This window comes from Pelophylax lessonae, assembly GCF_965119305.1.
Source record: "Pelophylax lessonae genome assembly, chromosome: 3".
Lineage (NCBI taxonomy): Eukaryota > Metazoa > Chordata > Amphibia > Anura > Ranidae > Pelophylax > Pelophylax lessonae.
The window spans coordinates 468,007,122-468,027,952 of record NC_138770.1 but is presented as its reverse complement, the minus strand read 5'-3'; the positions used below and the strand labels follow the sequence as shown (position 1 = coordinate 468,027,952).

Here is a 20,831-nt window from a genome sequence, read left to right as displayed (position 1 = left end):
CATAGTCTGGTTCTGTTTTGGTTCTGGCCAGGAACATAGTCTGGTTCTGTTTTGGTTCTGGCCAGGAACATAGTCTGGTTCTGTTTTGGTTCTGGCCAGGAACATAGTCTGGTTCTGTTTTGGTTATGGCCAGGAACATAGTCTGGTTCTAGAGCTGCAGTTTGTCACAGTATATACAGTATGTATTTTTTAGCTTGTCTTTAAAAAAAAAAAAAAAAAAAAAAGAAAGATTCAGTAACTAAGAAATGCATTCTGTGCTCTATTCTGTAAGATTTTTTTTTTAAAAAAATTTGAAAAAGTCTACTTGATCTCTTATTCGTATTTTTAAAATCTTATCATGCATGTTTGTCAGTTGAGAGTAGTGTCTGAATAAAATAACAGCGCTACACTGGTTAAACTGGAATCGGCTTGGCTGCGGGATATGTTTTGGAGTGATAATCATGATGTAAAAGCTTTTCTTTGAAACATGAACCTTTTGATTTATTTACAAACTCAAATATTTAAAGGGTATATACACACTTATGCAGGTGAAAACCTGTCCTTTTTTTTCCAAAAGAAAATTGTGTACACATACATGTAGGCTCAGCTCCAAACCACACAGCCGATACATCTAGATCTGTTTACTGTGATCTGTGCTTAAAGACTTATCATTAAATCTTTATGTAAAGAATTTAGATGTGTTTGTACCTGCAGTTTGCCACACATGACAAAATGAACCCTTAATTAGGTTAGGTAGTAAGGTTGCTAAAATTAGATGCAAAAATAATTAAAGTCTCGTTAGAACAAAGGAAGACCAGTGTGATTTATACAGTAGACCAGTGTGATTTATACAGTATGCAAGTAATAAGCTTCTCTTGTTTTTTATTCCTTTTCAGTATGTTAAAAATATTGGATGCATTTTGTTCAATAATGAAAAAAAAGAATTGGCGTCTGTGTTATAGTATTTAGTCCTCCTACTTCTTATTTTGGACTACATAATAATTATTAGTCTTTATGTTGTAGAGATCTAGGAGTGGTTGAATAAATTGGCAAAATGAATCTGAGCTGGCAACACTTGGTCCACACTGTGTATTGTCTGCCCACAACAGGGTTATAAAGTGGTTGCCAACCCTTTACATATATCCAGTGATGTGACTATCCTCAGGTGATACACCGAGAGGAAACAAATCATCCTATATAAGTTGTACCTGTTTTTCTGCAGTATTCTCTTCTCTATATCTCTTCAAAGTCCAGAATTGATAAAGCTTTTTTGAGCTTCCATACAGCAGGGGGTGGGTGCTGAAGTTATACTCTGTGGAGTCAGTGGGAGCTGATTGGAGGGAAGGGACAGGCCTCCCTTAACATAGCACACAGGAACAGAGCTGAGGCTGTCAGTCACAGGCTGTGTGCTGCAGATCCATCCCCTGTCACCTTTTTTACCTCTTGGTAAAACATGTCAGCACTAAACTTCGGGCGACGGAGCTTAAACATAAACGCAGCGCGGAAGCATCACTTACGGCTGAGCTCTGGTCCCTCAGGGAGGAACTTTCTACTCTTTTGTTGACTCGTGTCCGGGCGAGGTTGTGACATGTTTCACATAAATTCTATGAGTTTGGGAACAAGTGTGAGAGGCTGTTGGCTAGGGCCCTTCGCAGACAGCTGGCGTCGGGCTACTTTCATAAACTTCATAGTGCCCCTGGCCCCTTGACGTTATTGCCTTTTTAAAATAGCCGAACAGTTTCTAGATTATTATACCCGACTACCAGCTCCCTGCTTCACTTTCTGGATCTTCAGCCACACAGAAAGCGGAGCTTCTCACTCAATATTTGGAGGAGACGCAGGCCCCACAGCTTACGGCCCAGATCAGCAAAAAGTTGGATGAGCCCATTTCCCAGACAGAGATTGAGGCGGTTGTTAAAGAACTCCCTAAAGGCAAAAGCCCGGGCCCTGACGGCTTCACCAATGTTTACTATCGCAAATTATTGCCCCTGCTCTCTAGCCACGTGTACCTATTTCAAGCCCTGGCCTTGGGTACCTCCCTCCCTCTCTCCGGAAGCCCTTACAGCTCACATTACTGTTCTCCCGAAACCAGGGAAGGGTCCCACTGTGCCTGGTAGCTATAGGCCTATTTCTTTGTTGAACACTGATATAAAGATCTTAGCGAAGATCCTGGCGAATCGACTGACTCTCATCCTACCGACTGTGATACACACTGACCAGACAGGCTTTATAGCTGGGAGGGAGGCTAGAGACAATTCCAACTGGGCTATTCAATTGATCCATTGGACGACATCCCAACCCGATTGCCCCCCTTTTTTTTATTGTCGACTGATGCCGAAAAGGGATTCGACAGGGTAGATTGGCAGTATCTCCGCGTTGTTCTGACTAGGTTTGGTCTGGGGCAGATTATGCTTATTATTATGTGGATAGAGTCTTTATACAGTTCCCCGTCAGTCTGAGTTAGGGTGAATGGTGTTCTTTCTGCTCCCTTCCCTATTCGAAATGGGACGAGGAAGGGGTGCCACCTGTCCCCTCTCATCTTCGCCCTAACCTTCGAACCCCTGTTGAATAGGATTTGTTTGAATCCTGACATAAACGTTTTCATGGTTGGTACGACAGAGCATAAGCTGTCTGCTTATGCGGACGACGTGCTGTTTTATGTTGCTGATCCACGAATCTCCCTCCCTAATATTATGGCTGAGTTGAGGAGGTTCCAATCCCTGCCCAACCTCGAAATAAATTACAGTAAATCTGAAATTTCCCCCCCTCAATATCTCAGATGAGCCCCATACTCGGGCGTCCTTCCCTTTCGAATGTTGTCACTCTTTCCTGAAATACTTGAGCATTAATCTGACACCCCATGTTTCACAATTATACTCTAGAAATTTTGTACCCTTGCTCCCCGAAATAGGAGCTGATCTACAGAAGTGGGACCGCACATTTTCTTGGATGGGCCGAGTCAGCATACTAAAAATGAATGTGTTGCCTAGAGTGCTTTTCTACCTACAGATGGTGCCTATCTCTTTACCCAGATCTTTCTTTTTGGCCTTCAACAGCTTATTCCTAAAATGTATTTGGCAGGGGAAAACCCCACGCATTGCACTGCGCGTACTGCAGCACTCTAAGGGGACGGGAGGCCTGGGGGTTCCTTCACTTAGGAGGTACTACGAGGCAATCTCTCTACAGCGGATCTTGGATTGGCATCACTATGTCAAAACCAAGGCGTGGGTCCCTCTTGAGAAATTTTTGGCGGCCGGAACCTCTCTCATGCTCCCTGAATGCCCCGTGATTCTCAGGGCCTCTCGGGTCTGGTGTCCCCCACCACCATTCATGCGCTTAAATTGTGGGATATTCTAAACGCGCAAGAAGACTTGTCCCCTTCAGTGTCCCCGCTCGCGCCCCTAGGGGGGGTTTCCATGGTTTTCCCCTGGGGAACAGGTGTGTGATTTCAGGTCATGGATGAGGGATGGCGAGGTGCGATGCGGAAGGTTTGTGCAGGGTTGGGGCCTGGTATCCCTAGACTGGCTTAGTGACCAATTTGGTCATTTTCCTATGAATGATTGGTGTTATCGACAACTGCACCATTTCATTAATAGCCTACCGTGGTCATGACCCAGGTAGTGCTACATAGCCTTAGAGAGATGACCTGTTTTTGTAGATAACTTATCTGTTATCCTTTGTCATATACTTGCTATGTCTCAGAAATGATTGACTTGTTGTGGGTCTTCAGTTGTGGGGATTTTCCCAACCCTTAATGTACCGCCTCAAGTCTCGTACACACGCATCGATAGTTGGCCGTGAATTTTCGGCCAACGTCCGATAGGCCGATTTTCGGCTTTTTAGTATGATGCTTTCGACAACCGACTGCAACTTTTCGGCCGAACAAAATCTGGTGTGCAGGCTATAAAATTTTTGTTGGCCGTCAACAGAATGGCCGATTTTCCGCCAGTCAGTACAGATTTTGGCAGACAAAAATCTGATGAGCAAGACTGGGCATGCTCAGAGAACAAAACACACACGGAAAGTAAACCAGCACATGACATCACTTCTGAAGTTTGGTTTTTGTTGGCCGAGAAAATTTGTGTGCAGTCTAGAGCACATTTCAACCAACACAACAACACTGGACAAAAGACGGCCGATCGTTCGGCCGATAATCGTTGCGTGTGTACGAGGCATTAGTTCTTGTTTCGTTTTTTTTTGCCTCGTGTTTTTGTAACCTTTTAGTATTAAAAAAAAGATCATTACAAAAAAAAAAACAAAGGTCAGCAGACAGAAATGACACATAGTACTCTGGATTAAGACAAATACACACTATAAAGGAATATGTGTTGTTCATATTTCATGCCTGAGGTTTACAACTACTTAAGAAGCTGAGTGTGTTTTTGGCAGATCAATAGGTATTTTTCTGTACTGCAAGGGCTTTAAATGGATCAAACCTGGGAAATGTGCCTTTATTCATGAGATGAACTACATGTTTTTTTTTTGACATACACAAGAAAACTGTCCCTAGAAGTAAATTTTAAAGCTGAACTCTAGCAGATCTAAAAGACACACATTATTTAGCTCTATATTCATGTATATTTATCATTAGGATGTAAGTACCTGAATTTGACCTGATATCAGCTTCTAGCGGTCCCTGGAGTGTGATAGAGAAAGTGGTACAAGGAACCAGTCAGGTCAAATGCTGATAGGAGGAGAAAGCAGATAGAAATTAGCTTATCACGGTGCTGCTGCTTCTTTTATTGTCCAGTCACAGGCTGGGGAAGGTCAAAGATGGCCAGTCATGTTTGTGCGGTATCCAGTGAATATGGTGCACCAGACAAGAATTGAAGGTAAATCTCCCCAGTAAGACACGGGAGAAAAACAACTGACCGCAGTTTCATTCTACCCCCCCCCCCCCCATCCAGTTTAAGTATGGGTTTACACATACTTTAAGTATAGGGGTATGCATTTGGATCGCATGACAGTAAGTGGACCAGAATAGATTGTGCAGGTAGAGGGAAGAATGAATTAGTCTTGATCACATAAATAAACAAAAGACTGAAGCTGGGTACACACAGAGTTTTCTATTGATCAGACTGCTGAGTGATCACAAAAAAAAACCAAAGATTCCAGCATTTTCACAAGCAATGTGGATACAGGGATCTCCCCCGCTGCGCTATTGTTTTCTGACCACAGAGACTTCCTCCCATCTGTCAGAAGACACTGATCAGTTCTGCAGTGGCTAATCAAATGCTGGCTTTCAAGCAGGACTCTTCGACAGAAGCCGGTCTAACGATTGGTTTCTGTTGGAGAGAGGGCTACACACAGATTGAAATTCATCTGGGTTCCTGCTGAACTGGACGACTTTCGAAACATGTGCCCGGCTTTAGGTTTTGTAATTGCCCTTATAGTCCCAAGACGTGAACAATATTGAAAATCTGTGGGTAGATCAAGAAGTGGAACTTTACTCTCTCAATCTACATTAACAAATCCTTATGCTGCTAACCTTAGTAAATAGATATGAAGATATATTATATTTACATTTTTTTTTTTGTTTATTTGCTTTCTGGTTTCTGGCCTAGGCCAAAATGATGTCATACATCCCAAGAGTCTTCATGGGTCTTTTTTCTTTTATCTGGAGGAGGGGCTTTCTGAGTTAAGCACACCCTCCTGCCTGCTTTCCTGAGCTACATTAAAGTGATTGTAAAGTCTCAATTTTTTTTTCTGTTAGTTAAAAATAACAAACATGTTATACTTACCTGCTCTGCAAAGTGGTTTTGCACAGATCAGTCTAGATTTTCTTCTTCTCGAGTCCCTCTTCTGTGCTCCTGGCCCCTCCCTCCTGTTGAGTGCCCCCACAGCAAGCAGCTTGCTATGGGGGCACCTGAGCCCAGCCCGCAGCTCCTGGCGTCTATTTGGACATAGAGCCGCGACTCGGGCCCAGCTCCCTTTCTGTCCTCATTGGCTGACTGACTTTGACAGCAGTGGGAGACAATGGTGCTGTGCTGCTTTCTCAGCCAATAAGGAGGGGAGACCCAGGCAGCTGAGACACTCCTGCAACATCGCTGGATCTAGCTGGGCCTTAGGTAAGTATTAGGGGGGCTGGGGGGGGGCTGCTGCGCACAAAAGGCTATTTATCTTAATGCATAAAGCTAAAAAAACCTTCTGCCTTTACAACCACTTATGGGCAGATGGATTCCAGGAAGGAAGTGCTTCATGAATCCCTTGCTCAATATGGCCATGGCTAGTAATGTAAGGGGGTATTTTTCAAAGTGATTTCTCAACAAATAAAGCATGGATATCTGGATGGACGAGTGAGTTTGCTTTGCATAATAAAAATGAATTTATTTATTTCGGGTACTTATATAGCGCTGTCAATTTACGCAGCGCTTTACATATACAGTGGGTACGGAAAGTATTCAGACCCCCTTAATTTTTTCACTCTTTGTTATATTGCAGCCATTTGCTAAAATCATTTAAGTTCATCCTTCTTCCTCATGAATGTACACATAGCACCCCATACTGACAGAAAAACACAGAATTGTTGATATTGTTGCAGATTTATTAAAAAAGAAAAACTGAAATATCACATGGTCCTAAGTATTCAGACCCTTTGCTGTGACACTCATATATTTAACTCAGGTGCTTTCCATTTCTTCTGATCATCCTTGAGATGGTTCTACACCTTCATTTGAGTCCAGCTGTGTTTGATTATACTAATTGGACTTTATTAGGAAAGCCACACACCTGTCTATATAAGACCTTCCAGATCACAATGCATGTCAGAGCAAATGAGAATCATGAGGTCAAAGGAACTGCCTGAAGAGCTCAGAGACAGAATTGTGGCAAGGCACAGATCTGGCCAAGGTTACAAAACGATTTCTGCTGCACTTAGGGTTCCTAAGAGCACAGTGGCCTCCATAATCCTCAAATGGAAGACGTTTGGGACGACCAGAACCCTTCCTAGAGCTGGCCGTCTGGCCAAACTGAGCTATCGGGGGAGAAGAGCCTTGGTGAGAGAGGTAAAGAAGAACCCAAAGATCACTGTGGCTGAGCTCCAGAGATGCAGTCAGGAGATGGGAGAAAGTTGTAGAAAGTCAACCATCACTGCAGCCCTCCACCAGTCGGGGCTTTATGGCAGAGTGGCCCGACGGAAGCCTCTCCTCAGTGTAAGACACATGAAAGCCCGCATGGAGTTTGCTAAAAAACACCTGAAGGACTCCTGAAGGGCCAGATTCTCTGGTCTGATGAGATCAAAATAGAACTTTTTGGCCTTAATTCTAAGTGGTATGTGTGGAGAAAACCAGGCACTGCTCATCACCTGTCCAATACAGTCCCAACAGTGAAGCATGGTGGTGGCAGCATCATGCTGTGGGGGTGTTTTTCAGCTGCAGGGACAGGACGACTGGTTGCAATCGAGGGAAAGATGAATGCGGCCAAGTACAGGGATATCCTGGACAAAAACCTTCTCCAGAGTGCTCTGGACCTCAGACTGGGCCGAAGGTTTACCTTCCAACAAGACAATGACCCTAAGCACACAGCTAAAATAACGAAGGAGTGGCTTCACAACAACTCCGTGACTGTTCTTGAATGGCCCAGCCAGAGCCCTGACTTAAACCCAATTGAGCATCTCTGGAGAGACCTAAAAATGGCTGTCCACCAACGTTTACCATCCAACCTGACAGAACTGGAGAGGATCTGCAAGGAGGAATGGCAGAGGATCCCCAAATCCAGGTGTGAAAGACTTGTTGCATCTTTCCCCAAAAGACTCCTGGCTGTATTAGATCAAAAGGGGGCTTCTACTAAATACTGAGCAAAGGGTCTGAATACTTAGGACCATGTGATATTTCAGTTTTTCTTTTCTAATAAATCTGCAACAATGTCAACAATTCTGTGTTTTTCTGTTAGTATGGGGTGCTATGTGTACATTCATGAGGAAGAAGAATGAACTTAAATGATTTTAGCAAATGGCTGCAATATTACAAAGAGTGAAAAATTTAAGGGGGTCTGAATACTTTCCGTACCCACTGTACATTACACCGGGCATCACTAAATGGCGGCCCGCGGTCCGTTTCCGGCCCGAGCTGCTGCTCTGTCTGGACCGCTGTGATCAGCTGCTTGTTTTCATCTCTGCCTCTGCTGCTGTCATTAGCAGAGCAGGGTGGATGGCCGGAGGCAGGACTGTGACTGGGGGCGGGACCGGCATTGAATGGAGAGAGGCAGCTGCCTGGGTGATTGGCTGCTGGGAGGCGGGAGGTGATTGGTTGGGAGTCACACAATTGGCTCTCGAGATTGTCCGGCCTCCTGCTCTCCGTTCTGTGTGTGTAAGGTTTGAGAGTGAAGGGAGGACAGGGCTGTGAAGTTGTGAAGGATGATTGGGGAGCAGGGGTCACGTACAGGGGGGTAGTGTGGTGTGTGGGGATTCATGTAAAGGGGAGCAATGCTGTGGGGGTGATATGTTAAGAGGGTAGTGGTGTGTGTTGGTGTAAAGGGGGCAGTGCTATGGGGGGGGGTTGTGTTAACAGGGCAGTGCTGTGTATGTGTGTGGGGGTGATATAAGGGGGTAGTGGTGTGTGTGTGTGTGTGTATGATGTAAAGGGAGACAGTGCTGTGAGGGGGATGTGAGAGGGGCAGTGCTGTGGGGGGATAGGTGAAGGGGGCAGTGCTGTGGGGGGATAGGTGAAGGGGGCAGTGCTGTGGGGGGGATAGGTGAAGGGGGCAGTGCTGTGGGGGGATAGGTGAAGGGGGCAGTGCTGTGGGGGGATAGGTGAAGGGGGCAGTGGTGTGGGGGAATGTGAGAGGGACAGTGCTTTGAGGGCTATATGTGAGAGGGACAGTGATGTTGGGGGGATAGGTGAAGGGGACAGTGCTGTGGGGGGATGTGAGAGGGACAGTGCTGTGGGGGGGGTAGGTGAAGGGGGCAGTGCTGTTGGGGGGATAGGTGAAGGAGGCAGTGCTGTTGGGGGGATAGGTGAAAGGGGCAGTGTTGTTGGGGGATAGATGAAGGGGGCAGTGCTGTGGGGGGATAGCTGAAGGGGGCAGTGCTGTGGGGGGATACGTGAAGGGGGCAGTGCTGTGGGGGGGATAGGTGAAGGGGGCAGTGCTGTGGGGGGATAGGTGAAGGGGGCAGTGCTGTGGGGGAATGTGAGAGGGACAGTGCTTTGAGGGTTATATGTGAGAGGGACAGTGATGTTGGGGGGATGTGAGAGGGACAGTGATGTTGGGGGGATAGGTGAAGGGGACAGTGCTGTGGGGGGATGTGAGGGGGACAGTGCTGTGGGGGGATGTGAGAGGGACAGTGCTGTTGTGGGGATGTGAGAGGGACAGTGCTGTGGGGGGGGGGGGTAAGGTGAAGGGGGCAGTGCTGTTGGGGGGGATAGGTGAAGGGGGCAGTGCTGTTGGGGGTTATGTGAAGGGGGCAGTGCTGTGGGGGGGATAGGTGAAGGGGGCAGTGCTGTGGGGGGATAGGTGAAGGGGGCAGTGCTGTGGTGGGATAGGTGAAGAAGGGAAGTGGTGTGGGGGAATGTGAGAGGGACAGTGCTTTGAGGGTTATATGTGAGAGGGACAGTGATGTTGGGGGGATGTGAGAGGGACAGTGATGTTGGGGGGATAGGTGAAGGGGACAGTGCTGTGGGGGGATGTGAGAGGGACAGTGCTGTTGGGGGGATGTGAGGGGGACAGTTCTGTTGGGGGGATGTGAGAGGACAGTGCTGTGGGGGGGGGGGGGTAGGTGAAGGGGGCAGTGCTGTTGGGGGGATAGGTGAAGGGGGCAGTGCTGTTGGGGTATATGAAGAAGGGGGCAGTGGTGTGAGAGGGACAGTGCTGTGGGGGGATATGTGAAAGGGGCAGCACTTTGGGGGGGGATATATGAAGGGGACAGTGGTGTGTGTGGGGGGGGGGGGGCTGGTGATGTGAAGAGGGACAGTGTTGTGTGTGAAGGGGGATAAGCAGCTGCACAGAAAACATGCAGGGGTACCATTGACTCTTAAACGCAATGAAATACAAGATGCGTTTTCCCATACATGCGACTGCATTTTTAAAAAGGTGCCAGGGCTTTTTCCCAGCAGAAAACGCAGACACAGCAGCCCATTCAAATGAATGGGCTGTCCTGCCTGCACAACTGGGCTGTGATGTAAAGAATCCGAGTCATCAAGCAAAAATGCAATCCGGACCTCTGCTGGAAGAAAATTTTACTAATCGGACCTCCATGAATTTTAATTCAATACCCCTGCTTTACACATTGACATCAGTCCCTGCCCTCAAGGAGCTTACAATCTAAGGTCCCTAACTCACATTCATACATACATAGTAGGGACAATTTTATAAAGGATCCAATTAACCTACCAGCATGTCTTTGGAATTACCGTATTTATTCGAGTATAACGCGCAACATTTTCTACCAAAAAAATAAATCAAAGTTTGGGTGCGCGTTATAAACGAGGGCTGGAGTGGGGTGGCAGTGGCGGCCGGTCCATTGAGGGCGCAGGCGAATTGTGAGTTCGCACTGCGCCTTTTCCGGGCTGCAGCCGCTCAATGTACGCGAGGGCGAAGAAAAAAAAACGTCCTCTCGTCACGTACAGTGGGCGGCCCGAACTGGGGGTGAGAATTCTTATTATCCGCTGTATGGTCGCCGCTTCATTTCCTCGCCTCGCCCACACGTTACGGTAAGCATTGCTTTTGTACAATTCAGTGTTTTGCGTACCGTAATTCATTGTTCTTCATATTTTAAGCGAAGAAACTGGAGAAACAGATGTTCCTGCCAACTGGGACACTGATGAAAAATTAACTCGAGAAGAATGGGAACAACTCTTTAGTGTATCTGATGATGAATCTGACTTTGAAGCATTTTAAATAAATATTGTTACCGGTAATTTTATTTCGGTATTGTGTTTATACCAGTTTACGTTGTCAATAAATGATTTTTATCAGGGCCACACGTGTTCAACAATGTTTTTTTGTCAATTACAATGCTTGGTGTGAAACAAAATTTTATACCGATTTTTAATCGAAAATTAGGGGTGTGCGTTATACACGTGTGCGCGTTATACTCGAATAAATCCGGTAAATAGAATTTTTGGTTTGTGTGGTCTGATACAGTTAAGTTCCACTTTAAACCTGCAGAACGGGTAATAAAACCGAAATGTTCGTATATCCACTAAATGTAACGTTTAGAGGTTGTGAGTACTGCCAAAGGAAGCGTTGTCAATGTCTGTCCACACTTTTGCATGAGACTGTACTAGCAGTACTTAAAACTTGACCCCCCTCAAACTCCAAACAAATTGTTGAAAAGAACAAAAGTGATTATATAAATGTTGTTTTTTTTTTTCAAAAAGTTTATTGCTGTGTTTGTCAGATAAAAATTTAAACCATAAATTTAGGGTTGAAGAAAAAACAATTGAGTACTGTCTGTGATGGTTGAAAAAACAAATTTAGGCACTAGGTATTGCTAGGGTACCACATATGGCGAAAAATAAATTCTAACATTTTCAGCTTCTGGTAGATACTTGAAAGACCAACATTGTGTGTATTTATTATTTTAATGAGGGTTAATCCACAAATGTGAAGATTTTTTTTTAACTTGAAATGACTGTGTCTGTACATGGTACCATGGAATAAATTTATGGCTCGTGTGACTAGAAAATCAAAAGGGTCTTTTGGGTGTGTTTAAAGCAATGTGTACATTAACTACTGCTAATTTTAGGGATTTTGATAATAAACAATTTTCCGGTGCATTATCTGTGAAGGAGAACTCTGTTCCTATCTGTCTCCTGGGACCCGGCCTTTCCCCATTGGGCACTTTCATCTTGGCACTTGCATGACACCAAAAAGGAAAACCCAGGCTTTCAGCCACATCTTACATATCAAAGACAAATCCACTCACCCTGTAACAGCCGAAAGGACACACATAGGTCAGCCCCTTCCCCCCAGTAAGCATTAGAGATGGAGATAAGGTTTGCACTTTTCAGATTCTTTGTTTTCTCAGGCACCATGTTTGCACTGATAACTTCATTATATAGCGCTTAAAATGTGTTTCCACCTTTTAAGCCAAATTAGGAAATTAGGATACTACTTTATACCTACTTTGTTTGTTACATGTCCCCATTCACATAGCAAAACGTAAAAAAAAAAAAAATTAAAATTGCCTAGTGTTATTTACTTGTTTTTCTGAAACCTCCATATTAGAAATTTCTCCTGTTATTTAATGGCTTCCTGGGGACATTGACAAGTTAATGTTTACCATAGGTAACCCTGCCTTTACTGTGCTGGCAGATCTCATTATCAGTGTTGAACTATGTTTGAGCACTGTCTATGCTAATGAAGGGTTCTTGGGGATTGTGTTTTGCATATGGTAATAGGGGGAACTGTCCTCACTTTGCCCCCCCCCCCCTCCACTTTCACTTTTAAATTGTTCAGAATAGTTTGCAGTCTACTAAAAGGCCTGCGCCAAAAGAATAATATAAATATTCTTTAAAAGTTTTGTAGATATGCTATGTCAACAGTACAATATAACAAGAATGTGGTAGGTTTACTCAAAGTGCTTCTAAAGGTAGGTTTTTTACCTCAATGCCAGAGGCGTAACTAGAACCTTCAGGGCCCCGATGCAAGAAACCATGAAGGGCCCCCCCAGATCCCTGGCCGGGCCCTTCCCTTCAAGCCCAGGGCTCTTCCCACTAATCCTGGGGCTCTTTACTCTCGTTGCATGGCCTTTTATTACGGTCCCGCAGCATGATCCTTTCACAAGTTCTGCAGTGGGCTCCCTTCCTGCAATCTTGGGGCCTCCCCACAGTGGTGCAATGCCAGAGCCCGGTCGCAAGTGTGACTTTTGCAATCCTGGAAGTTCACCCACTGGTTTGCTACTGGGCCCCCTGGAGCATGGGGCCCGGTAGCAATCGCAACCCCTGCAACCCCTGTAGTTACGCCCCTGCTCAATGCATTCTGTGCATTAAGGTAAGAAAATCGTCTGAGTGAAGCTCCCCCTCCAGTCCGCCCTTATACTTACCTGAGCCCCATCGCGATCCAGCAACGTGCATGAGAGCAGCAGCTCTCCCAGGTCTCTCTCTCTCTTCATTGGCTCACACAGCAGCAGGAGCCATTGGCTCCCACTGCTGTCAATCACAGCCAGCCAGCCAGAACGGAGAGAGCGGGGGCGAGCCATGCTCTATGTGTGACTGGTCAATGTCCTTTCACAGGAGTGCATTCGGTAGTGGCTTGCTACTTAGGGTACTTGGCAGGGGGAGGAGCAGACAGCGTCGGAGGGGGACCCAAAAAATGAGGATCTGGACTGCTCTGTGCAAAACTATTACACAGAGCAGGTAAGTAAAACCTGTTTGGTATTTAAGAAAAAAAATATTTGTACCTTTTTTAGAATCACTTTAAATTTGACTGCAACAGTGGAATTTTCCAGCTAATAATAATAATAACCAAAACTACTGGATAGCATTCGGGCAGGCTTATTGAACACTAGGAACGGAACATTTAATTGCTAAATGGTACACATCTATGGAACAGCTGAGACTGAAGCCAGACAAGATTGAGGGGCACCAGGAGCCTTGACAGATCAGCTCCAAATTGATGCTTATGGCTTTTATTACTATGATGAGTAAATAGTACATTATGATTTCTGATTTCATTTCATGATCTCTTGCTTTGCTTGAGATGTGGACTATTTAGGCTCAAAGTGTGCATGGCCATAGCTGTGATGTCTGATAAAATGACATTAAAAATTGTACATGTTTCTTGATTCTGATTACTTATTTTTTTCAGACAACTGAAAAGTTTAGTCCACCATGTGTTGCCTTTTTCAGAGTTCAATATTATGTAGAAAATGGAAAAATAATAAGGTGAGAGAATACATTGTGTTTTTTCTTCATTTTTGGCTCTTTATCTGTTGGTGATAGATATACTGTATAATAAATAGGTGTTTTTTTTTTCTTACTATTAATCCACTAATAAGGCCTCCTGCACACTGGACGTTAAAACGCCAGTAGAAAGCTATAGCTGTAAAAGGAGTTTTTTTTTTTTTTTTTCAGCTGTAGTGTTTTTTTAGCTTTTTTTAACAAAACTATACTTCCGCAAAAGCTTATGGGTCAAAAAAACGTAGATCAACACCGAATAGCCACATTTTTCAGCATTTTTTGATGTTTTTCAGCATTTTCAAGGTTTTATCAGAGTTAGAGCGTTTTTACAGCAGAAAAACTCCTCTCAAAACACCCTAGTTTTGTTTTGTTTTTTTCCAGCTGGAAAACTTCCTTGTTAAAGCGGAGTTCCGGCCGCAAAATCGTTACATTAGATTTTGTGGCATCCGCTTCCTTATTGTCACCTGAAAAAGAATTGGATATTCCCGAATTATTTTTTTTTTACTTACCTTGTTTCAGAAGAAAATATCCTCACCTTTCCTTCCACTTCCTCCCTCTGTGGCCGTGGCCCACACCGTCACTTCCTGTCCTGCAATGCATCCTGGGAGCTCTTACTCATTACTCCCAGGAGGCAATGGGCAGTGACGTAGGCGGCCGGCCGCTCCTCTCGTCGCGTTATTTGCAAACAGGAAATAACGCGATGATAGGCGTCCCTATGGAAACCTTTACTATGCCGATCGCATAGTACTGGGCATGCGCGAGATTTTGCGCTGCATTCATCGGCCCCCTCCATCTAGAACCAGGAAGCAGGGCATACATTTGCATACTGCTGCTTCGGGTGACCAGGACAAAGATGGCGGCGCTCAGCAAACTTTTTATAAAGTAAGATTTTATGATTGCCAATCAATTATTAAACTGCCTAAACCGGATTAGCGGATGTATGAAGGGCGGTGGATCACTGTTTGGGAAGTATTTATAAAAAAAAAACGATTCTGTGGCTGGAACTCTGCTTTAAAAACTGCTGTTATCAGCCTATGTGTGCATGGACACATAGGATAACATGGTGGGGAGTTTACAGGCTGCAGAAAAAAAAATGTCTGACGCAAAAAACAGCAGCTGTAAAAATGTCAAGTGTGCATCATTTCACGCGGGCGCTGCGCCCGACGGACTCTGTTTTGCTCAGCGGGGATTGATCTGCCGATCTCGCTGAGCAGGCAGATGACAGCTCCGTCTCCGCTTACTTTGCGGAGACGAAGCTGTCAGAGCCCCACTCTCCTCTTTAAGAGATTGGAGGAGAACGGACCGACTGTCCGTTTTCATTCAATCTTATCCGATCCGATCCTGCAGACGGATGGATAATAGTGTTTCCATCCATCCGGATTTCACGGATCGGATCGGATATAGAGGTCCATATCCATAGAGGTACATGGAGCATCTGATCAGGTCTGCCTGAAAAACTGACAGGCGGACCGGATTAGAAAGCCCGTGTGAAGGGTGCCTTAAGCTGCGTTCTTCTTTGTTTATCTTGGTCCTTGGGCTTTGCCCCTGGGGTATTTATTATGGTCTTGCTGACTTTCTGGAATGCTCAAACTGTTTTTACTGTCTCTGGTAAACTAAAGTAGAGGAAGAGAAGTAGGAATGGGAAAGAGAATTTGAACAGTGATATATTTATATTGCTGTGCATTCCTGGTTAGTTGTAGTATGATTAGGGCATAAAATACTGTATAAAATAATTTGAAGAGTGTTGACTCAGTGAAATAAATAACACATAATAACAGAACCTTGTACTATAATAAAAATGTGTGTGAATGCAATATTACTATCATTTATTTTATAATATTTTGTGGTTAAGTGTTGGGACACTTTCTTTTATGCTGGTTTTTAATTGTGTGTTTTATACAGTACATTTTGTTTGCATGTTTTTAACTAGAAACCATGAAGTCAGATGTTCCAAGTTTCCACTCTACAGAATTGATCAGACAAAAATTTAGGCAGCAAAGTTGCAACATATTTCTGCATTGAGGACTAAATATGCATACAGTTTAAAGCAGCGTTAAACCTACAAGCCAACCTTTATAATATTGCGACTTACTAATTTTAGATGTGGTGGCCGCATCAGATTTTTTTTTTAGGCGTTATTTGCACCCGGTGATCCAGCCAAAATCTGTTATTTTTCAAAAGAACAAGCTGTTTGTCAGTGGTAAATGGTTTGTCTCATCCCTGTAACTGATACATCTGCAAGAGGTGCTTACAATAGTCCACTTTTATTTATTTTTGTAAAACCTTTATCCAAAAAGGTTAAAAATGGTTTGCTGTAACTGCTTATTATAAAGTGTTCGCTGGGGTTTGGCTTCAGGTTGTTAGTGTATTTAAATCTGCCAGGGCATCTAACACTCCCCCCTGGCTGACAGTGCTGCTGTGCAGAGGTGTAAGCACTCTAATACTGGAGGTGTGTTTCTGGCCAGATCACCAGGTTAAAACAGAGGGGAAAAAGCCTCTAAAGAAGAAAACTCAATGCAGCCACTACATCTAATTGGTAAGCTGCAAAATAATACATTTTTGGGTTTAATACTGCTTTAACCTTCAAATATTCAAATTAACCACTTGAGGATTACGAGTGTTGGAGATGCGACCCAGAAAACTGCAATATTTTCTTTTTCAATCATATATTCATCAGAGAAGTATACAAAGGTATAAAAGATGAAGAAAGCTGAAGAAGTATTAAAATATGGATGCTCTTTGCTTCCTCATAATCCCAAAGGTAGAGAGGTAGAAGTAGGTACAGAGTGTGTAGACAATTAACATTTAATGCCCCAGTTACAGGGACCACAACGAAGGGATCATCTGAAATGTATTTGTTAGACCCACAAATGCTTTTTCACTATTACTTTTCCTTTAGGCTCGGTTCACATATATTCAACCGCATCTGATTCCCATAACATGTGAATCGGACCGGCTTTTTAATTGAAAACCGGTTCACACATGTCCGGGACGGCCGTGGCCGTTTCTGAAAAGGGTCCTGTGCGATTTTGGGTCCGGTTTAAGTGCGAAGTCAAGTAAAAATTTGCACCTGAATCGGTGAACAAAACCGCACCGGACTCCGGACTGCAAACTGCAGCCAGACATGTGTGAACCGAGCCCTAAACAAGCTTTAAAAAGAATAAAAAACATAACTACAATCATGTATAGCTTGGATAATAGCTTTATTTCATTGTAAGGCTCTATTCACACTTGGACATCAAAGTCACATGACGGATCATAGCCCAATCATTTTGATTGCACCTGTTTGTAAAGCTGGATCAAATTCACACCAAAAGTTGCATCAAAGTTGCACTGGAAATTGTGCAACTTTGGAGATGCGCTAATGTGAATGCAGCCTAAAACTTTGATTGTTAAATAGAAACATAGAAGAGTGACGGCAGGAAAAGACCAAGTGGTCCATCGAGTGTCCCCTTTTTTGTTTTTTTCTTTTATCCTTTTTTGCCTGTGGATAGGCCTATATCTGTTCAAATAATGTTTAAATTCACTTACTATTGGCTGACTCACTAGCTCTTCTGAACATTTCTGCAGTATCTTATGATATGTTTTATCCTTCAGACCTTTATGTTGCTTGTCTCTTGACTCATTCTAATTTCTCACTTTAAAAAGAGAGGTCTCCAGAAATATACACAATAATTACATAAGGTCTAACTAAAGATCCCTCAAGTGATGCACCCTTAGAATTCTGTTTGCTTTCCCTACTACCAGGCCACACTCTTTGCTCATTTTGGGATCATCTGAAACGAGCTTCCCTAAATAATTTTCCCTCTGTATTTCTAGGCAACACTTTACCCCAAATATTTCACTGTATTTACTAAGTGTGTTTTGCATTTAGAAATGTTCAACTGCAGTTTCCATTGCTTTGAACAATCTTCCATTATTGCCAAAACTTGTTCCATGTTAGAAACATCTCCAGGAATATCAACCCTGTGGCACACTTTTGTATCAATAGCAAAAATACATACCTTACCTACTAGGGTGTACGTTTAGTAACCGGTGTTAATTCTTGCATTATCACCATTCTCCTAACACGCTCTAACACAGCCAATTTTAACACCGGCTGTGAGGCTGTTTAGTAAACCGTGTTGTGTTGACTCCAGCTCGGTGATAAGCGGTGTTAGCTATCAGAGTGTTAGCACCGTGTTAGAGAGTGGGGAAGGTTTAACTAGCTGCACAACAGCCATCCTGTGTGAGAAAACCTATGATCCACAGTAAAGGAACATTGAATGTTTCTCAGAGCTGTTGAAAAATAGAAAATAAACACATGTTAAAGCACATACACAATCTGACTAATATTCTAAAATATACATTTACATATATTATTTTTTTAAAACTACTATTCCTCCACCCTAAAGGATCATAAGTTAATCCTTAGAACTGAGTTATAGGGTTAAAATATAGCCAATAAAAAAAAAAAAAACACATTTAAAACCTATACAAACCTTTATTAAAATAATAAAGATTTTTTTTAATATTACCCCCTGCCATTCCTTCCAACTTAGCTAACTGCATTCATTTCCAGACATATAATTTTTTTCTCTTTTAGGGCTGGTTCACACGCTGCCCACACATGAATCGCACAGAAAGATACTGTGCATTCCTATGCGATTAAGACTGCATGCAAAATGTACTCCATTTGCGATTTGCAGTGGGTGTCAATAGAAAGTTAATGGCACCCCAAATGCAGGTTGCAAACGCATTGCATTTTCCCACACCTGCCCGCACTGGACTGCATGGTACAAAAGATCTGATTACAGTGCGGTTTAAAAAGTAGTGAATGCACTCCTTTTGGTGCAGCATGGTGTGATTTTAGCCCATTCAAAACAAATTGTCTGAAATGGCACTGCATAGAACCACATGTAAATCGCACAGGAATGCACAGCTCATTTCTGTGCAATGCATGTGTAGGCATAGTATGAACCGGCCCTGAATGGGCTAAAATCGCACTACGCTGCACCAAAAGTAGTGCATGCACTACTTTTTAAACCACACTGTAACCAGATCGCATGGTACAAAAGTACTATGTGATCCAGTGCGGGCAAACGCACTGCATTTCCAACCTGCATTTGGGGTGTCATTACCTTTCTATTGACACCCACTGCAGATCACAAATGGAATGCATTTTGCATGCCTTCTGATCGCACAGGAACTCACAGTGCATTTCTGTGTGATTCATGTGCTGACATGGTGGGAATCGGCCCTTAGAAAAAGTGCATATCAATCCTACGTGTCAGCTGCCAAGCATCAGACATGCTAAGGCATACATTAATATATATATATATATATTTTTTTTTTTTTTAGTTAAACAGAGTTAAACAAAAAAAATGACTTTATTCACCCATTCACAAATTCCATTTATGTGGACGGGGGAATCATTTCCACTGAGCTATTGTGTTCTGACCACAGGGATACTTCCCTCTGTCAGAATACTGATCAGTACTGCAGGCTATAGCTGGCAGCACTAATTGATCGGGGACAGGCTGGTTGTACAGAAGTCCATCTACCACTCAACTTCTGTACAACCAGCCTGCCCATACATTGATGGAATTTCAGTTGGTCCTTGCTGAACCAGCCAAATTTCCGTCCATGTATGACTGGCTTAAGGTAGTGGTCTCATGCAGTAAGAAATATGCACCTCTCTGTCATTGAGGTCTACTGCTCTCCTTTCTCAGCACAGATGTCCACTCTGCTCTGCCATTATATATGCATGATATGTGAATGCTGCAGACACAGGGTTCTAGATGAACACATACCCTGCAGTCTACAATAGTGTTGTCCTGAAGCACTTACTGACCACAATGAGCAGTAAAATTCCTCTTCTACATTGAAAAAAAGGCCTTAACACCTGGTCTGACTAGGTGTTAAATTCAGGAGATTTAACACCAAGTTTACACTAGTTTTAGGACTCTTCTGAGCTAACACGGGTTACTAAACAGGTACATTCCTATACTAACACTGTAGTTATCACAGAGACAACACAGTAAGGTGAAGAGAGGAGATATTTGGTTCCTACCTTAGTTAACACGGTTTACTAAACACGTCTTAGGAAATTATCACCTTGAATTCTCTGTGATAAAGCTTAACACCCATTTAACACTGGTTGCTAAACGTACACCTAAACATTCAGTTATATCACTTACAAACAGATTGAAAAGAAGATGACCTAGTACAGAGCCTTGTGGTACACCACTAGTGACTGGTGTCTGTTCTGATTGAAACTCATTTATAGCCACAGACCAATATCTGTTTTTTAGCTAACTGCATATCCACTGAACCACCCAAGTTATAGCTTGTCCGCCATGTTGTGGAATTGCATCAAATGCTATGCTGAAATTAAAAAAGGTCCCCAGCACCACCCTGTTCCAAAACATTTGTAAAATAGTCTGTAAATTTAGTTAAATTAGTCTGACCTCAGTAAAGTCATGCTTCTTTATGTCCTTTTAAATAGCATATTGTTATAGAAGTCTATATGTCACATCAAAAAGAGGAGGAATGAGGTACCAGAGATATTTGTGCAAAAACGCAATCCATATTCCTCTGCGCAGACACTATTTTTAAGAGGTGCTCTCCATGCTGACCCTTCTTGGATACTCTCACCTTATCTAATCCTCGTTACAAAGGTCAGATAACCTGTGCCTTTAAAATATGAACCAGGCCCTTGGGTTCCACACCAAACACCTCCAGCAGGGATGGATTTCTCTCCACAATGGCCTCCTAGCTTGTAGTGAGAGGATTAATAAATGGCAAGGTAAAGCTCAGTCATTCACACATGTCAGGCTCAGGGAAGATAAAATGGAGAATTTAGGGGTGGATTTACTAAAGGCAAATAGACGGTGAACATTGCAAAGTGCAGTTGCGCTCTGCATAAGCAGTTGCTCCAGAGCTTAGGAAATGAGCAGAAGCTCTGCCGACTTCCATCATCTGATCATGTGCAAGCAAAAAATCATTTTTTTTGTATTTTCCTTTCCTAAATTG

General features: G+C 43.5%; 1 protein-coding gene across 1 annotated transcript in view; it reads left to right on the top strand.

Moving 5' to 3' along the window:
• The window catches only part of FRMD1 (FERM domain containing 1), an 84,585-nt gene that overhangs the window by 15,436 nt on the left and 48,318 nt on the right, over nt 1-20,831 (top strand). The window contains exon 4 of the mRNA XM_082252127.1: nt 13,726-13,802. Within this exon, the coding sequence (XP_082108253.1) occupies nt 13,726-13,802 (77 nt within the window). The remainder of the gene's footprint in view (nt 1-13,725; nt 13,803-20,831) is intronic.